Source organism: Ciconia boyciana, chromosome 1 (genome assembly GCF_034638445.1).
Source record: "Ciconia boyciana chromosome 1, ASM3463844v1, whole genome shotgun sequence".
NCBI classification, from domain to species: Eukaryota; Metazoa; Chordata; class Aves; order Ciconiiformes; family Ciconiidae; genus Ciconia; species Ciconia boyciana.
In genome coordinates this window covers 63,147,533-63,168,016 of record NC_132934.1, presented here as the reverse complement: position 1 = coordinate 63,168,016, position 20,484 = coordinate 63,147,533, and the positions used below count along the sequence as shown (strand labels likewise).

General features: G+C 36.7%; 1 protein-coding gene across 11 annotated transcripts in view; it reads left to right on the top strand.

Annotated features, from left to right (window-relative positions):
• PARPBP (PARP1 binding protein) overlaps positions 1 to 20,484 on the top strand; it is a 58,958-nt gene that overhangs the window by 279 nt on the left and 38,195 nt on the right. For 4 of the 11 annotated variants that reach the window (XM_072871468.1, XM_072871476.1, XM_072871533.1 and 1 more), the window contains exons 2-7: positions 92 to 276; positions 1,208 to 1,360; positions 10,167 to 10,397; positions 12,179 to 12,274; positions 13,820 to 13,990; positions 16,361 to 16,515. In XM_072871468.1, the coding sequence (XP_072727569.1) occupies positions 244 to 276; positions 1,208 to 1,360; positions 10,167 to 10,397; positions 12,179 to 12,274; positions 13,820 to 13,990; positions 16,361 to 16,515 (839 nt within the window). In that variant the 5' untranslated portion in view covers positions 92 to 243. Of the gene's footprint in view, positions 1 to 91; positions 277 to 636; positions 748 to 1,207; positions 1,361 to 10,166; positions 10,398 to 12,178; positions 12,275 to 13,819; positions 13,991 to 14,659; positions 14,724 to 16,360; positions 16,516 to 20,484 lie in introns of those variants that run through there. The other 7 variants (XM_072871497.1, XM_072871493.1, XM_072871485.1 and 4 more) reach the window with 5 other exon arrangements.

Below are 20,484 nucleotides of genomic sequence, written 5' to 3'. Positions count from 1 at the left end.
GCGGCCACAGCCGGGAGTTTTCCGCTAAGGAAGCGGGGCGGTGGTGGTAATGTCAGCTCTTGGGGTTTAGGATTTGGGGCTTGTTTCGCAGGCTTTTTGGCTTGCTCGGGCTGGGCGCTCGCTCCGAGTGGCAGGTCTTGTCCCTTGGAAGCCTCTCAGAGTGGGGGGAGAGAGAGAAGCGCCTCCGGAGAGATTTTTGTCTGCCCAACACTGACTCGTACCTGCCCACCTGTTTCATCCTCTATGGCCTGCATGTTTCGTTTATGCCAACGTAAGGTAATAAAGCAGGCTGTCCTCTTCAGACATTTTGGGGAGTAAGCAATTGCAGTTGCTGTTACAGTCTTGCTTGCTACCTGATGTCTGCTGTTTTCCCTGTCCCTCTCCCATGCCTCATCATTTTTCATGATCGTACCAATCACCAAGAAAACTGCTGTGGACTGTGCCTTAGCTAGGTGAAATAAAGGGAAAGGTTGGGTTTGTGTTCTGAAAGTAAATGGTATGGGTATTGCTCCTGTACTGTCACTGCAGTGTTAGGGAACTGTGTTTCAGGAAAGAACAAGTTTAAAGAAGGCAAATTTTTTGGAGTCTCGTGTACCTGTGTCTTGACAAATGCAAGAAAGCGGAAAAAGACCAAAGCAGTGAAGTAGTCAAGTTCAAAAGTGATACTGAAACTCATTGCCAAAGGAAATAGGGGAGATAATGACTTATGGAATGAAAAAAAGAAAAAAGACAAAAGCAGGTATATAGGTAACAAAAGCATTTAGAGATATCTTTGTTAGTAAGTCTTAGAAATCTTATTTCCAGGTTTAAAACATTCTGATAGATGCTGATCTGAATGTATCGTGAATGCAGATAGTGCAGAAGACATGCTGGGACATTCAGACTGGCTGCTTTCAGAGATAAAAGGCTGTCATAATTGTGATAATGTTTATTCTTTTATGTTGGCATAATGTACAAGGAAAGTAAGGGGTCTTCATGAAGACGTGTCATACATAAGCACTTTTAACCCCTTATCTTCATAGTTGCTCTGCCATAGTGAGGTGAGTCTCACTAGACTTTTGGTTTAGTGGGAAGAATTTATTCTAGGAACTTGATCTGTAAGAAGATACAACAGGATTTGCACAGCTTATTGGAAGGTGAAGACGTGCATAGGCCTCTTGCATATTATATTCATTTTTCTCTTAATTATTTCTGTTTTCTTCTCTAGACAATGATTGCTTTCCAGCAAAAAATTTTAAACTTGATCAAGTGTTTCAGAAGACAATGGCCTTTATTTTCAAACTCTGAAAGGACTACTGTATGTGGAGCAGACCGCATGCTGATGGTGTTACAACTGTCAATAGCTGAAGTCAATAAACAGGTTAGCATTCTTTCAGTACATTCTTGGTACTTAGCATGTCTCAAACTTGGCTCACTTACTGGACTTTTTACTTGGGCACCTACTTGAAATGGCAGTTTTTGTCACTTTGTTGTTGTTTTAACTGAGGGTCAGATGCAGCAAGGCACTAAAACTAATATGGTTTAACAATCAGGGCTTAGAAAAAGAACCACAAGACAGATGGGAGAATGGAAGTGTTTTAAGTGTATGTCTGAGTTCTAAACTTTAATATTAAATACTAGTGTATTTTTGCTGATCATGTAACTTCTGTTTATTTCCATCAAATGTTTCTTCTGTGCTGTCGATCAGAGTGGGAGAACTATGGCATTTGGGATGCGTCTTTTTTTTGAGTGCTCTGAAAATGCTTTGGAATGACCTGAGAAGAACATGAGTATAAAACTGATTTGGTATAGGCTGTATGAGTTGTGCTTGGAGCAGTCCATTCTTGGCTGCTGTTTTTCCTGAGGCTCATCAGATGAAGACCTATACCTATAAGTTGTGAGTGTGCACCCAGTACCAGTAGGAAATATATGGCCTTCTTTGCATATGTACGAGAAGTCTGTCAAATGATGAACAGGAGATGTAACCCTGAAGTGTCTCTGTAAGAAGCACTGGAGCTTGTCACAGCTGGAAGTTTGGGCATTAGCAATCATCTGAAACATACCAAAAACTGTTGCAACATACAGTCAGGCCTTTGCATGTGTCTCATCTAATGAGAACAATTGCAATAGTTACTTTGATAATCTAAAGATATCTTTTTAGGTCAACCTCATTTATTGATGAAAACAAATTACCGTTGTTGGAAGACTTACCCAAATGTTGCATAGTAAATTAAACACGTAGTACAAGTCTTTAGTTTTAAAAAAAAGAAAAATAAACACACTGCAAACAACAAAACCAACCCCTGCAAACCAACAAAAAACCCCAAACAAACAGAAAACCTGCTTCAGTTTGTACCCTTCTAGTTACAACATATTATTTTAAAAATTGCCACTTGTACTGGAAGAAGCTTATATGTTGGAAGAAATATTTCCAGAACCACTCTTTAACCTAACTGAATTCATCACCAGAAAAAGCTTTGTAGTCCAAAATGTGCAGAATGGGGGTGTCACTTGTCGAAACAATAAGTATAAAACTGGTCAATTCATCCCCACTGTAATACACATAACAGCAGAAATATTAGAATCCCAAGATTCTGCATTTGTACCTCATAGAATGTAATATATTCCAGCCAGGATCCCAATGTCCTCACAATACCTGTGTAGGTAAAACTACAAAATTATTGTGCACCAAATGAACTCTTGGAGAACTGGTAAAGGACAATAATGTGAAACTATCTGTGGAGGCAATCACTTTTTGTCATGTTTGTTGTGATTCTCAAGGGAAAAATACAACATTTTTCCAAAGCCAACTCTGGGAACTAAAATGTGTTATTCTGTTGGATGTCAAATATTACAGACGTGATAAAGATGATATTTTTATGGTTCATTGCTACTTCTTTCCTAACAGCTTACAATAAGCTCTTTCCTTCCCCTGGAGGTAACTAGTTTATTCCACTTTCTCCTTTTTTTCTCCTCCAGCAAAGATTACTCCCCACTAAAAGTGTCTGTTCTTTCACAGATGATCTAACAAAAATTAAAGCAATTATTTTCAACTCATTTAATTTTGAAATATACTGCTTTTACTTCAAATCTGAAGAAGGACCGAGTGCTCAAAATCTAATTTGTTTTTTCTGATTATACTAGTTGGTCTAATAAGACAAATTAGCAGTATGTGTAAACCTTGTCTTGCATATGTGGATTAAAACTATTTTAACATTTGCCTGTGCCATCTCTGAAGTTCAATTTCTTCAGTTAAATGTCCATTTTGATGTTTATAGTGTTACAGTAAAATATGGCTGTTTTTTTTTTTTTTGGCACTGAAACTTCAAACTAAGATGCAGAGTATTACAGTTGTAGGCATGTCCCTTGTTAGGTCTCTGATTTAAGTACAATAATTTCGTATTGTAAATATAACACCTGTAGAATAGAAGTCTATTATGATAAAGTCAATTACTGCAAGAAGAATAACTGTACTGACAGGCTATTGACTGACTGGATTGAAAAAAAAAAAAAACCAAACCAAAAACCAAAACGAACAACCTACCACAAACAACTATTCTCTTTCTTTAGCAGCCTGGACAATTTTAATGGATTTGGTGTTTTAACTGTTATCTGTATCTGCAGTAGATATGAAAAATAACAAAGCTTTTTGGAGAACTCCAGAAAAGTTTAAAAGTCTCATAATTTATTAGTCTTAAATTTCACCAAGAATAAGGGTAGCAAACAGTGTGATAAACATCGATCAAATAGCAGGGATGAAAGGAAAAAAAAAATCTATGCTTTGAATTCTGTGAAAATACTTTGTGTTGTAGCACAGTTGTAGCCATATGGCATAAAGACACGTGGCATGTGGTCTGTGGTGAAAGTTAATACCTTTTACCTAGACTGATTAGTATAGGTCTAAAATCTAGGAAAGCTTCCGAGAAGAAGAACCTTTCTTAAGGTTTGAAATAGCAATAACAATTTTTAAGTTGACGTTCTGTTGAGGGTAATTGCTGTAAGTTGACTATATTTGCACCTGAGGGTTAGGAGGGGTAGGAAATAGGTTATTAGGACAAATAATCACTTGTCATTTTCAGACCATGGCAGTTCTAGCGAGTAGTGGGGGAAACTGAGACATCATATAAAACAATTGTTTTTCCTGAGTCTGTGAATTTAAATTCTCAGACTTGTCTGAAATGTTTTGTAAATCTCTATTCTAGCACTAGGACTGTGAGACTGGAAGAAAAAGTGCTTCATTGTTGATTTTAGAAATACATTTTCCCTTTAGAAATTTGTGTTTGTCTCTCTCTGATTCTGGATGAAATCAGGTTTGGTGTATGGTTTAGTTCTGCCCTGTGCTTCCATGAGTGCATCTTGTACACTGTCTGAAGAATATTATGTTCTGTTCAGTAAGCTGTATTTCTTGAAATGTTTTCCCAAATCATCCTGTTTCCATGTTGGCAAATAAAGAAAAACACAAAGTTGTTTTACAGTGTTACTCCCTTAAACTGTTGTTTCTGTCTCCCTTTTGGTAATGAGAGATTCCTACCAACTTTGTAGCAATTTTATGTAATATGTTGCTTGTAACATATTGTAATGATGCTACCAAGAGACATTGTCTTGGCTGTTCTTCAGTATGATTTGTTTTTCACAGAATCACAGGACAGTTGAGGTTGGAAGGGACCTCTGGAGGTCATCTTGTTCAACCTCCCTCCTCAAGCAGGGCCACCTAGTGACAGTTGCCCAGGACCATGTCCAGATGGCTTTCAAATGTCTCCAAGGACAGAGACTCCATAACCTCCCTGAGCAACCTGTGCCACTGTTCAGTCACCCTCACAGTGGAAAAAGTGTTTCCTGATGTTCTGAGGGAGCCTCCTGTGTTTCTTTCAGTTTGTGCCCATTCCCTCTGGTCCTGCCACTGGGCACCTTACAAAAGAGCCTGGCTCCATCCTCTTTGCACCCTCCCTTCAGATATTTATATACATTGATGAGATCCTCCCTGAGCATTCTCTTCTCCAGCCTAAACAGCCCCAGCTCTCTCAGCCTTTCCTCATATGCGAGATGCTCCTGTCCCTTAATCATCTTTGTGGATGATTCATTGGACTTTGCTGGACTCTCTCCAGTATGTCAGTGTGTCTCCCTTGTATTGAGGAGCCCAGAACTGGACACAGTACTCAGATGTGGTCTCACCAGTGCTGAGTATTCTTCTCTATAAGGGACAGGCTCTTTTTTAGAAAAAAATGTTGAAGTAGATGAATATTGGATTTTTTAAAAGCAAATGATATATTGAGACTGTTCTACTGTCTTTCCCATACCCTGTGTAAAAAAATAGTAAGTGGTTAAATTATTGTTTCTTGTATTTTTGTGTTGCTTAACAGCTGGAGTGGTTTTAACTGTGTTAAAACTGTTGCTACTTAAATCTTGAGGCATCCTCCCTAGCTTATCAATAGGACTTTCTCCTCTTCTCCCTCCCACTCCCCTTCTCTATAGTATTACAGGTTTCTGTTTGGAGGGGTGGAAGGGCAAGCAAGAATGTAGCGTGGGGGCTTTTTGGTTGTTTTTTTTTTTCTTTTTAATCAAAAGTGTGCTAAAATTTCTATCTTGTTTTTATTACCACTATAGTTGATAGAGTTGACTTTAGAAAGCAATAGTTTGTTGCTTGGATGAGTACAGTTTTTACTTTGTCTGTTTCAGGATCCTATTGTTGCAAGTACTAACTGTTCTACTGACCCATACATACAGTAGCTCTCTAGTCTGCCTTAAACAGAGCATACCTGTGTTCTCTTTGACCCTGGTACTTTTCCCCTTGACAGCCCCCCGCCAAGATGTTCAGTCCCAAACAATTACCCATGCAAGGTATACTGGCGTTTCTCTAAGCTTGGTATATTGGCCTGTAACTTCACTGGCTTTGCTTCTATCAGATTGCAATATAACAACTATCAGATGCTTATGTCTATACACTTGTGCTTATATGAACCAGTTTCTAAATCTGTGCATGGCACTATCAACATCCACTGGAATGGAAAATTTATTAAAAATGCTGCTTTATACTACTTCAATGTGTTTTATGTACCACAATTTGGGAACTTCTCTCTTGTATGAGAGCACACACAAGCAATGAAGGCTCAGTAGGACCAGAGGTGACAAGACTGCAGAATTGCACAACTCGAGGGCAATGCCAGACAGCAATACTGCAGTCTAGGAGTATGCCTGAAAATAATAGAACTAGAGACAACACCTGGGTGATGGTTAAGCACAGCAGTCTTGGAACCATATTCCAAAAAAGGTTAGTGACTATTTGGGGAAGGTAGGAGAGAACATGATATTGCTGAAATACACATCACTTTCTGTTTTTTAAAATGATTTTTTGTCAAAATAGAAGTTGCTTTGCTATGTAGTTAGCCCTAGAAAGCTTGTAATACCTACAAAATGCTAAAAAATGGTGTCTTTAGGCATGAAATGTTGCTACTGGATTTCAGACATTCTAAAATAAGAGTGCAAGGAAACTTAACATACTGTACTACCAGGAAGTGAAGATGCTTTACAATACTTTATTGTTTCTATGCCTATGAAACACAATACTTGCCATGTCTGTCATGGAATGAAGTGTGGAACTTTTTGAACTTCCTTGAGCTATTAGCCAGTTGGCATATGCTTACTGCAAAACACCACATTTTTTTAATTAATTTTAAAACCAGAGACTCTTGACAAATTGACTGTATAAGTAATAGAATACAGTCACAGTGAGCACCTGATCATGAAGGTTAATATCTGGAGTGCAATTTTATTTGGATTTAAAATATTTTTGCAGCACTAATATAAACTTTGCTAATCTCTGCAGGTCCTTGGTCTGGTGAGGAAAGTTTTTGATTTATTAGATACTATATTGAAGTTGTACTTTAACTTGGTACGCCTGGAAGATTTTGTTTCAAAACAAAGTGAGAAAACATTTTTTTTTTTTCTCCAACCTATGACTGTTTTGACCTCTTTAAATTGGGTTATAATATGATTATAAGTTTAATTTTTTGAGGGGCTGAAATGGAAAACAAGTGCTTTTCAGAAAACATATGCTATTTTAGTATTCTGGTAATCTGTGGAATAGCATGCAAGTTCATAGCGCTGAATTATTTGTAACCCATGCACAAATTAGAAGGCAAAAAAGTGCTCTGAAAGTAATATGCATGAGTACTCTTTCATTTTCACTCCTAGTTCTTTGTCTAGGCAATATCAAAGTAGTTGACTTTCAGGACTTTGGAATGGTATATTTAACCAGGTCTATTGGGAAAGTTGTGCTAAGTATGCTAGAGCCCTAAGGAAGCATCTTTTGGGCTGGAACAACTTAAATTATTAGAATTTCTCCTGACCTGTTTTTGTATTTAGTTTGGTATTCAGTTGCTAATGGTGTTTGCAGGTAATTATTTTATCCAGATTAAAGTTGCTTAATGTGAAAATGGCATGAAATAAAATAAAATCTTTGCACTAGATGGGAGTTATCTGCCGTTATTGACATAGCAAATGACCATTGCACTCAGTCGCAGGGCATTTATATCATGTTACATAATTAATTACATGACCCTATAATGCTTTTTTTTTGCTGCCATATACTGGGCAATGCTTTAGATACCTGAACTCTGTTTCTTTGGTGAAAACTGAACAATTTGCTACAGTTGCAAAATTACTTGTTGCATGTATCCTGAGGTCTAATTCAAATAGAAGGACCTCATCTGAAAAAGTTTAACAGCATGAAGTGGGGACTGGCACATAGATCAAAGAGCAGAGTGTGGATGAAAATGAGGAGTCTAGTTGTGAAAGAGGAAGGGATAAGAGCAAGTAGCAAGGAAGTCACAGATTTCAGGGGAAAGAGGAGATGGTGGTGGGGAAGTTGGTATCGGGAGGATGTAGAGTATGGAAAGGTCTGCAGTAAAGATAGCTATGAGAAAACAGAGATTGTGATGGACATTGGATAAGACACCAAGATTTGGAAGCAAGGTGAAAACAGGCACAGAATTTAATGAGGTACGGGTGTGTAGGGAGATTAGCAACTCCTAGCTAGAATTTTGGAAAGGCAGAGAACAGTACAGGAGTGAAAGTCCAGGGTTGGTGGTCAAGAGATGAAAAGCAGGTTAACAAGTCATTAGTGAATAAAGGACCAAATTCTGAATTAGAGAGGCCAGAAATATGTGTGTACTCCTGCATCCCAAACCCTGTGTTTTGTCTGTTACCTTTAGCTCAATCTAATTAGTAGCAGAATTCTCTGCTACTATGTATTTTCACTTATATAAGCAGTATCTTAGTGCAATTCTTTCTTCGCAGGCATAGCTTGGCTTACAGGGTTTGAAACTGATTTTCTGGCTTCCTCAGTGTTGCAGTCTTTAACCATTGACAATACACTCATCTCCTTTTATTGGCAGCCACAAGAGACAGGCTTAGATTTCTTGCAGTTCCTTGTACTCCCACACTGAACTGGAAAACTTAATTAAACTGTCTGATGATCAGGGAGCTGATTTCTACTCCCCCCGCACAACTGTGAATCACTTGGTTTAAAAAACAGTGCTTTACTGAAAGTGAAAAAGACAATGTCAGGGTTTAAAAAAATAGGATTATATATTGTACCTAATTATTTCTTTCTTAGGGTGCAGCAATAACTGTTCTCTCCTCTAGCTTCTTACTGATACAACTGGATGGTAGCTGGCTTGCATCCTGCCTCCTTCAGTAGCACATCACTTGGTTTGTGACTCAAACAACAGGGCTTTGTCACTTACTCAGCTTGTTTTTAAATTTCTGTGAATTCCGCCTCCACTATCTGTTCCTATCTGCTGTGACACCTTCACCTTTTTGTTTGTCATTTGTGCTCTGCTGCCATACCTGTAACCTCCAACTAGGCCAGGTTTGCTAACAACTTTGGTTCTTTAGTTAATTCTGCTTCATAAATGAGATTACATGTAGCATTATGGACTATATACAGTCTCTCTCATTCTTAGTCTCTTCTGTTCTCCCATGTAGAGATAACATTTTAAGAAAAGTTTATGCCCTTTTTTCCTTTTGGTTTAGAATGGTACAACAAAACTGCAAGCTTATTGCTTTACAGTTAAGTGTTCATTCTTCTAAGAAGTGCTTAGGCATGATTACTTAATACACCCCTACATATAAATGCAGTAATAGTAGATGTCCCCACTTTGATGTAAATCCTTTGAAAAAAATATGATAAACTAATATGTAAATTAAACATGATTTTAGTAATTTCTGTTGATATATTTTCTGCTTCTGTCCACCAAAGGTCAATAGAGCACTACTCTCAAGAGCTGGAAAGAAGAAAGGGTCTTCTAACTGATACAAGTGTCTTAAGTTACTTTGTGATAAATTTGAATTTTCTTTTTCACCTAAAATAGGAAAATGCTCTTCAGTTGCTAATAAAATGCTGTTATTTTGCTACCAGTGTATTTGTTGTCATTTACCCACTTTATCTGCTCTTTTAAATTAACTTTCTATTAATGTCTATTAATTCTGCTAATTTTCTGTTAAGCTGTAATTCTTTTTTCCTTTTTGGAGGTTGGGGAGAAGACAGAGGGGCACATGGAATGTAATCTAATATTTTTGACAGGGAGAGTGGGCCAGAAGCTGGGTATAAGATTGTAGCCTATACTGTATAGTTAATGTTAGTTATGGTACTAGTAACAGATAGGTGTGTATTGCTTTAATGTATTTGTTAGATCTATGTAGCAGCACTATCAGTGTTATGCTAAAGTATAACTGTACTAACACAGGAAAAAAAGCTCTTTTTTTCTTTTTTTTTTTTGACATGGCATATGTTTTCCCAGATTAATGCTTGAAGCAAGGTAATAGAGCTCTGTTTACTGTCTTTGGGATGTAAATGCTTGCCATGCAGAAAACTATTTCTGCAAATAAATAACTTTATGTAAGTAGTAGTTCTGCAAAAGTCAGTATGTCTCTTCTTATGAGTAAAGTTCCATATGCATACCTGCTATTTTAAAGATTAGGAGCAAATACTACATATAACAAAACTCAATTGTAAAGGCAAAGCACTGGAAGAATTTCAACTATAAGTAAGACTTTGTTTATTATAAACTTAAATATTTAGATTATAATAGTTTTTTAAAAAACATATATGCAGCTTGTTTTAAAGTTATTTTTAAAGCTATGCTGAATACAAAACATAGTATTTTTGCTTTTTTCTGTTCTATTAGCACCATGGAGATTTCACAGTATCACTTAGTGATGTGTTGGAAACTTGGAAATATTTGTTACATGACAAACTGGGATTGTTGCATGAAAACATGAAAGAACCTGAAAATTATGCTGATCTAAAAAAAGCCTATCATGCCTTCTTAGCAAGAAGCAATATGTTAGATCTAATAGACATATGTCAGAAGTGCTATGGTCTTGGACTTGTATCTGAAGATGAAAGCATAGCCCCTGTAAGTATTTTGTTTGTTTGATCTCTGATATTGTTTTGACATATTTTTCATTCCAGTTATGGATTTATGACACTTCTAAATATACACAGGAGCTCTGAATTATTCACAAGTTACTTTGCTCTTCTATTGGGGAAGCAGATGAGTTTAAATTACTACATCTTTTAAAGAAATCTTAAATTCACTCAAAAATTATTTCTTTCTGCTGTCCTGCTGGATGGGTGGGTCCCACAGCTCTTCTATGAGTATATCACTCTGTCAGAAATGGAACTGAAAAATGAACTGTAGAGATTTGATAAGACTGGAACAAAGCTTAGTGGTCAATACGTGTCATGGAGTTTTGGTTGTATGTTGATATGCAATCAAAATATTTTTAATGGTTATTTTAAAAATACCATGCTCTTAAAAGGAAAAACTTCCCTATGCTACATGTAGTCCCATGTTAGATTTTTCCAGAAACCAGAAGAGATTCCACTTCAGCCACTCAGTCAGCAGCTCTGTTGTGGTTGGTTTATTGCAGCTCAGGTGTTCTTATGACACTGCATGTGAGGCTATGCTCTAGGCTAAAGAAGTTCTAGTGTGTGTTCCACTCTTAGTCTATGAAAGTCTATGAAAAATGAATTTGATTAATCTCTGTGTTATTGGATAAAATATATGTGTAAGTAGCAATTAAGATAAGTTTGAAACACAAGCATTCCACATGATTTTATTTGATTCTGTGCTCTCTCGAGCATGGAAAGGTCAGAAGACAAAGGATATTGATACTGAAAAAAATAATGAATGTTGGATTTAGATGCACATAATTCTAGCTTGTAATGAAAGTTAGAGAGGAGTTAATTGTCTGCTTTTACTGCCCACTGTCAGCACAGCAGACTTAAACAAATTACTGTTTAGTTCATCTTCTGAATTTGATGTATATTTAATTAGATGGTCATTTTAAGGAGGGAACCTGTATCATTAACTGAACATTAATTGAACTGAGGTATATTATGAACATACCATGAATTACTAGTTATAGCATAATTAAAACTGCTTACCTTCCAGCCCTGGTAAGAATGAAAAGCTTTCTCCATGAAAAAGTGGTCAAATATTGGAACAGTTGCCCAGAGAGGGTGTGGAATCTCATCTTTGGAGATATTAAAAACTTGGCTCAGCATGTCACTGAGCAACCTGGTCAAACTCGTCCTGCTTCAAGCATGGGTTTGTACTAGATGATCTCTATAGGTGCCTTTTAACCTAAGTTATTGTATGATTCTATGACAAGTATGCTTGTAACCAGCTTGCTTACTTCCTTAAAGGTTTGGAGAACCTACACTCAAACACTCATGTGATTATTAGGCACAAAAGAGATTATAAGGAGAAATGAAGTTCAGGAAGGGCATGGAAACTGCAGTGGTTTGGTTTTTTTGTGTGGTGTTTTTTTTTAATTTTTTTTTTCTTCCTGTTTTCATAGGGAAGATAAAGAACTTGGGTGGGTTAATGAGCTCTTCCTAAACATGGTGTAACATGTTAAATGTTCTCCAAAATATAAGCAGCTACTTTTAGTGCAAGTGTGTTACATAACTGTTTGAGATATCTTTTCTAAGTTAATGTGAATCTTGCACCTCATTTCTCTGCTGAAACAGTTGTACTTTTAAAGACTAAAACCAAAAGTAGGTTGTAAGGGCTGCGTTAACCTCAAAACACTAGCAAACTGGCAGAGACACAGTTTCACCAGGTTTTAATACTACTTTTGCTTTCTAGTCATCTTCATGATTAAGTTTATTCTAATCTTTTTATTAAAGGTTCAGCTGTTGGAATTTATGTCTGGTGTAATGAATGATTCTGTTCTTTCTATTCCTTCTACACCAGTCAACAGACAAGGCCAGGAGAATGTAAAGGTAAAAATTATTTCTGTATCTTTTGTAATGTTCTGTATATATTGAAAAGATGAAATATAACATAGTTTCCTTTTCCAGTTATTGGTATTAAAATGTTGCTGGCTTAACAAACCAGAGCATTTAACAAACCAGTATTTAAACTCTGTATCACTTGAGTATATTGTAGGTGTGTGCATGCGGCCAAGTGCAGAAATTTATATTCTGGAGGACAGTCCTCTTATGGCAGGCACTTGATGTAGACTTAATCTGCCTTGAAACACCAGGGAATAAATTTTCTACAAGTACACCATCACTCAGACATTGTCTTGACTAAGAGTTAAATGATTTGCCCAATGCTGCAAAGTGAAGTGGTAGGTGAAGTAAACTTCTTTGATTTCATTTTATTAGCTCATACTCCCTTACATACGGAAGAAATCTGAATAGCCACTGTAGTGATAGCTGTAGGAAAGCAAAAAAGGTTTGTCTGTCCCAGTAGAAGACTTGAGGACTTTCTGGGAATACTGGATTCTTTCCTTTTACTCTTTCAACCCCTAAAACAAGAATCTCAGAGTACTATACAACAATGCTTGAAGTGCTGGAACTTTAGTCATTTCCGAACTTGCTTTTCTCATAAGTGGCAATTTCAATTCAATATTTGGTTACAACTCAAAATATTTCTTAACAAGAAAATATTTTCTGAACTAAGGTTCTCCCCTAGATAGCACTTTTACCACTAACATAATGGCTTTCTTGCTGCTCTGACTTGTGTAGTAAAAATATTCCTTGCTCTTTTTTCCTCCTCTTAAATCTGTCTTTTCAGACTGTCACACATACACGTTTGTTTTTTTTACTGCCTACATTTTTGTTGTATACATCCTGTTGAATAAGAAGAATAAGAATTCCATAGCAAATATAGGTTTTCTCATTATCTTTCCTTTTGTTAATGGCCTTTTTTGGTCTTTGTTTTCTTTACTTGCAACAAAACTGTAAATTCTTCAGTCCTGTTGTTCTTACAGGGTGCAGAACAGTGCTCCAATATAAGCAATTACAATGTTATGTTTTGGTTATGTGGGTGGAGCTGGGTCACAATTCATGTCAAAACTCAATCAGTGGAGTTTCCGTGATTGAAATCCTCAGGGAGCTAAGGGAAAAATTACTGAATCTGGTGCAGAGCTGGTGAGTGGTTTAAAATCTTAGCCTATTTGAAATTAATGACAAATCCTTATGTAGTTTAATAGTGCTAGTATTTTGCCTTGGGATAGAAAAGGAATCTGTGAAGAGGTTTCTAAGTAGAAATTGATAGCCAATTTTAATAGCTAGAGATCCAACCCTCAAATATTTTGTGAATATTCAAGTACAGTGTACGTAATATTAACATATTAATCATGCTTGCTTTTGTCAATACTTCCAGAATCCCCATACATAAAGCAGCATTTTGAAATTATGCAAGGTGAAATTCTTACTTTTCCAAAAATCATATCAGTACATATCTAATTAGCTTTAAAAAAAAAAAAGAACATAATTTAGCAGTGGGATGACCAATTTGTGTGATGCTTTCTTATACAGGTGACAATCTTGGCAAAGAAGTGTTTTTGCTCATATTTAAGCCTGTTGGTGAATTCTAAGGATGATCTGGCATTGGCTCATATTCTAAATGTTCCTGACAGAGGACTTGGTAGAGAAGCCTTCACTAACCTAAAACATGCCTCACAGAAGAGAAAAATGTCCATTTTCCTGGTATGTGTGTCAAATGAAACTTGCTGTAGATCAGAGGCAATGAAATAGATCTATAAACATAAAATGTTGCTTTAATCTCATATGCAAGACTGACATTTGCAAGCCAAGTCAAATACCACCATAAACATGGTTTCTAGGTTAAAAAGACACAACAGAGATTCTATGTGAAGAAATGGGTGTTCGCTTGGTCATGAGATCTAAAGATGCACAGAGAAATAATCGCATGCATGTGTACCTCTAGAGCTCTAAAGTGTGACGTGAAAACAGGCATTGAGACTGTTCATCCAAAACAGTGACTGAAATCCTGAAAAAGTTTGCTATCTTAAACATGAATATAAGATTTGCTTTTAAAATTTTGAAATCTTCATAACTAGTGTGAAGTGAGGTCATGAGTATGCATATCAAAGAAAAAAGACGAAGAAAAGATGGCATTAGACTAGATGTCGCTGCTTACCAAATACCTCTAAAAGCAATGAGGTTGGGTTAAATAAATATCACAAAGCAGTACTAACATTAACAAAACCAAGCCACTAACAATGCACTACAATGCATTTCAGCGCTGTGAGTAAGTGTTTTGGTTAAATAGTATACCAGCATTTTTCTGTGTGTTTGTTAAACTTGAGACATCTGGAACCTGAAGTATTTCTGTGTATAAATTGCTTTTCTTAGAGCAACCTGGTGACAAAATCCTGCCTTTGACACGTACACTAGGACAGAGGCTGAAATTTGAAAGGCCAGTATTGCATTTTTTTTCAGTTTTGACCCAGAATTTAGGGAAGGTAATGCTTTCCAGTCATTTGCAGCTTGATTAGTCTTGAAATACTCTTCAAGATGTGATTAGTATGGGGCATTCCTGCTCATTTTATTCTCAAAGGCACACAGCTGGAAAAAAACCCTCTTGAGACAGTGGTATACTCTTTTCTCAATGCCCTTGTATAGGGATATAAAAAGTTACAGCATCAATGTGCAGTGCTCACAGAGGCTTGTTGCTAAAGAATCTAGTTTGGTATGTGAGGTGCATTTGTACTTACAGTAGTTATAGTCAGCACAGAGCCCTCTCAAAAATAGTTGGAATAAGATGAGTAAGAATTCTTTCTCCAAAGAACCACTGTAGTCCCTCATATTCAAAATAATCAAATTTTGCATGCACAGTGGCCTCAGTGCAGACAAGAGCAGACCAAGGAAAAACAGTATGGGTATGTAACAGTCGCTGAAGCAGCTGCATTCTCAGATTTTTATGGTTGAATAAATATGGAAAATTTGTGAAATCTCAGTTCCAGGATTAATTATTTTAGCTCCTAATGCTCTGTTAACATTGTATAAAAAAAGTATGTGTTTGGACTGGATTTATTACCTCTTCCTCACAGTTGCCAGAGGGGAAACTTCTCTACCGTGTAAAGAAGTCTTCTTTTCTGGCATCTGTGTCTTCTAGAAATCTTGCAAAGCCAGAATATTTTCCATTGGGAAGGCAAGGTCCTATGAACTGTACTTGATCCACAGGAAATCTTTAGCACAAAGGCAGGAATACTGGCAGGTTTACTTTCTTTGCTAGAGTAATTCCAGTTGTACTCTTTCCAGTCTTAAGAGCTTTATGTTTTAGCTGTATAGTCTGAAATTAAAATTTATATGCAGAATTAATATTACTGCATCTGTGTCAAGCGTATTGGATTGTTATCTTTACTTTCACCTTTCTGGAGAACTGCTGAGCTTTTTATTCTGACTGTTCCCTTAAAATTTGAGGGGTTGTCCTCTAAGGCGTACTGCTTTTGGGACATCTCTTGTTTTCAGTGTCTTTATAGCATATAAAAATACATGGAAACTTTCAGAATTGGGTACCTGTGATGATAGAAGTTTTAACTGTCATAATTTCTCAGAACCTTTGAGTATACATTATTTTTATTTGCACCTCTAAAAATAAATATACTACTGAAGTCAACTTTTACATGCTTATGTTAAAATTGTTCTTGGGTCATAGACAGCTCTCTGAGTAGAAGAGTAGTTCTTGTGAGGTCAGCACAAGCATTTAAACAGCAGCAGCAACAACAAAAAAATTCTATACCCTGTGTTAATAAAGTTTTTTCTAAGCTGCCAAAAGGCCAATGTAAATATCAAATTAGCTGGGTCATTTTTGCTTTGGCTTGTGGGTTTTTTTAATACTGCTGCACTATTTAAGCATTGATCTTGAAAATATTTATGGTGAGATGTACAAGGCTTGCCATTAAGAGGTATTCTATTGATTTCAGTTAAATTATTTCTGCTATCAACCAGCTGTTATACACGGTTTGCAAATCTGTAGGAGAGGCTCACTTCAACATGCATACATGTCACATAGGTCTAAAGTTTCGTATTTCTGAATATTTCTCCAAATAGATGGCAATATCTTTTATCCGAACCGTAGAACTTGGAGGAAGAGGCTGTGCATCTTCATTATTTGATCCTTTAAGAGTCCATGTAAAGGGGCTTTCAGACTTTGTTAATTTTATTGACAAGCTGCAAGAAATTGTTGGTGAAATCTTAAATCCAAGGTAATAGAATTTCTGTTATATTTTTGTCTTGTTGAGCTCCTTTTTTTTTCTTGTGCATGTGTCTCGAGGAGGGGGAACAAAAGAAAACCTAATCATTTACTTATTAAATAATTCAGAGTAAATGTTTACAATTTAAACCTTATTAGAAAATATAAATATTTGAAAAACAATTGGGGTAAGCTTATAGATTTTTGAGGTTATTCTTTGTATTAAATTTTTATCAAATTAATGTATGTATGGCTATTTGATTAGTTCCCTAGTTGTAAATGAACTTCCAAAGATTTCAATATTGTGGGTCTGGTAAGTACATGAACTGATATGTGCTTTACTTTGTCTTGCTCATTAGTTACTTCCTTTTTGTCATTTCATTGTATATACCCTTATATAAAGGAGTCTTTATTGCTGCTGACAAATGATGACATTGGTTATTTAGCCTTTCTTTTCTCTTCTCTTCTCTTTAACTACATAAGTGAGGCATAAGAATTATTTCTTAGGAAGGTTCTGGTGAAGCCACTGATTTTAAATGTTTTTGAAGACCTGAAGGTAGTCTTTTGGGCAGGCTTATAAATGTGAGATTAATTAGAGAGAAGTGTAAGTGTAACACAGGAATTTGAATTGGTAAGTGCTGGCATTAGTACAGAGAGAAGAGCGATTTTCTTAAGCATTATAGAAGTTAGTAATTTTTTTAATTTATAATCAGTAATTTTTCTATACAAAACTTTAGCAAATCAGATGTAATAGTTCTGTCCTTGCTACTAAAGAATCTTTTTTTTTAGTTGGAATTGAGTCTAATCCACACAGTTGAAAACAATGTTATAAGCAAACCATAAGCATTATTTAAATTACTGTTCAGATTGCATTGAAGCTGGAAGTGGGAAGTATTTCTGAAGCTATTTTGCAGCTCTTGTTTTACTTTTTAATTCTGCTTCTTCGTTCTTTCTTTTCAACATCCTGGATACCAGAGACATGCTGTCTGTGGTGATTAAAGAAAAATTTTGACTCAACATCTCATGTGTGCTTTTTTCTTTATTTTAATCATATCTGGCACTGTACATTGATAAAAACAAGAAATGGAAAAACATTTATGTGCATGAACTTACTTCTTAGGGTGGAAAGACCACTTTTTCAGATATGTACAGTTCATCGAAGTGTAACATAAAATGCTACATCTTGTTAATTGCCCTTCTGTTTAAGGCATGTGAGAAAAATCAGAGTGGGATAGTTGCTGGGATTTACCAGTTTCTAATTGGGAGAATTCTCTAGAGCTTGGGAATTCTTTTCAGCATTCAGCTATTTATTCTGTTGCTTTCTCTGCTGTACCTGCTGTCTCATTTATTCTCAGATATATATCTCATTGACATCAGATTCTGGCATGTTCATTAGATTGCATGTACACGTGTAGGTGGTGTTGGTTGTTATTACTGACCAAGAATGGAAGCTAGTTGACTGTGGTGTTTCTAGAATCTCTTGTACTTTATATGGGCTTTATAACCTCCTGATGTAAAATACTACTGTTGTTTTTATATATGTATCTATATAGCAGCTCAGTGCTTATAGAAATATACCAATCGGTTGTCTTCGAAAGAATCTTCATTAGTATGCTGAAGTTCTCAAATATTATAGGACTAGTATACAGCTTAGAAACTGTAAGGGTCACAACATTGGTGAACAAAAAGATATTTTTCTTAAGTGTTTGGAAGGTGATATGAGCAAGGACTGTCTGTATGCCCTGCCTGTGATGTGACAGTTGTTATGAATTCCAGAAGATGTAGTTTTACACAAGAAATTTCTCTAGTTCTGTTACTGCTGCAATCTAAAGAACAGAGGGGAAAAAAGCAACAGTGCAGCAAAAGTTTCAGTTGCTTAGGCTTTAGAAGCCTGCTGAGAAATCTAAAAGCAAACTGGACAACCTATCTGTGGTATTGCTCTTTCTCTGATGTAGAGATTAGCCAAGGTGCAAAACCCAGGTCTTAGTATTTGCTATGCCACAAGAAAAATGCAGTATTTTCGGTTGTTTACTTAATGATTAGAAGTCTGTTATTTCAGTTTCATCTTGTTACAGTGGAGATCTTATGAAACTTGAACTTGCATAAAATACAAAGTAGCCAAATAAATGCAGGGTCATTGTGGAACACATGTTGAAAAGAGTCTTTCTTCATCTGCCTGAGTCAAGTTCCTTTGCTCTGGAAACCGAACTGAAGTTGGACAGTGATGGGATGTCCTTAAGAGTATTTTGAACATAGTAGGAGATACGGTGCAACCAAGTATCTGCTAACCTATGGAGAATAACAAAACTGTGTTTCTCATCCCCAAGTCATTTGGCTAAGAAAGTGAACAGTAGACGAGATGAGGGAAAGGAAAGCTGTCAACCAGAGTGGAAATTTAATGAAATTATGATTATTTGATTCAAATATGGCACAAAGTGTAAGCAGACCTGGTAGCAGGAGAAAAGGAAAGATATAATGAACTTTGGTAGTTTCAAGGTGTATTCACTGAGCAGAATGAAAACATTCTTACAAATCTCTGGAATTCTGAAATAGTTCAACTTTGCCTCTCCTCATTCTCCAGATGTCTAAGAAATCACTAATGTTTCAAGAATCAGTAGCATAAACATTTCTTAAAGTTTGGGGATGCTGTGAAACTTGTAACCCTAAAACTATTTACAGATTCTGTACATGCAAGACTTGGACAATATTTATGCAGTAAATAGAGAGCTTGGATGTTCTACTTTTTGTGCCTGTTTCTTGACAAGATACGTAGCAATGTTGTATTTGTTAGCGAAGTGGATTATTTTCATACACCTGAGGATCTGGAAACTCTTTTCTTTTGGTATAAATGAAGAAGTGCAGTACTAATCCATCATTCTGGAAATCCTTCTCTTTTAGGTCAGACAATAATGCTTCTTGCGTCTGGAAAGGACTGACTTATTCAACTTCCGGAATGACTTTTTTTCAAGTTCGTAAAAGATGTGTGTGACTTAAAACTGAATGACAGAAAGGCATTTGTCTTATTGGTTACTGCACTTGTTGGTTCATATAGGGGGGTGTGTGTGTGTATATATATATATACACACACACACACATACTTTAAAAATCCCCACTGCTTTTGTAGAGTAGCAAAGTTGGTAGATGGGCAGTAGATTTTCTTCTTGAATTGGGCCCTGACTTCGCTGTAAGCACTGACCGCTAGGTGACACCATTGCACAGCCCACATTAGTAGTTGTTTAAATGTGAAGTTAGCTGTATTGTTTCATTCAACACGTTTGAGCGAGTGTGATGCTTTGGAGTGGGTTTTCATTTCAGGTCCGTGAGCAGTCTTCTACAGTCTGTTGTAGAAGTTATACAGCTTGACTTAATCATGCACGTGGATTAGTGCATTGAGCTTTCCCTTGACAGGGAAAATGCTATTTCTTATGTGTTGTCTTTATGAAGCTGTGATTGCGTCTGGAGATGCAGTAGTATTTTGGGAGAGAAAGCATATGAGACTTTATCTGGTCTTGTGCTGAATGTTTGAGTTAATTGGATAGCATTCACGCAGCCCTGGGGTTTTGTGTTCTGAAGTTGCTGGAAAGTTGTGCAAGCGTGTTCAAAACATTGTCTATAGGGCTTCTTAAACTTAGATCATAGAATAGAATGATCATAGAATGATCTGGATGAGGGGATTGAGTGCACCCTCAGTAAGTTTGCAGATGACACCAAACTGGGCAGGAGTGTTAATCTGCTCAAGGGTAGGAAGGCTCTGCAGAGGGATCTGGACAGGCTGGATCGATGGGCCGAGGCCAATTGTATGAGGTTTAACAAGGCCAAGTGCCGGGTCCTGCACTGGGTCACCACAACCCCATGCAACGCTACAGGCTTGGGGAAGAGTGGCTGGAAAGCTGCCCAGCAGAGAAGGACCTGGGCGTGTTGGTTGACAGCCACTTGAACATGAGCTGGCAGTGTGCCCAGGTGGCCAAGAAAGCCAACAGCA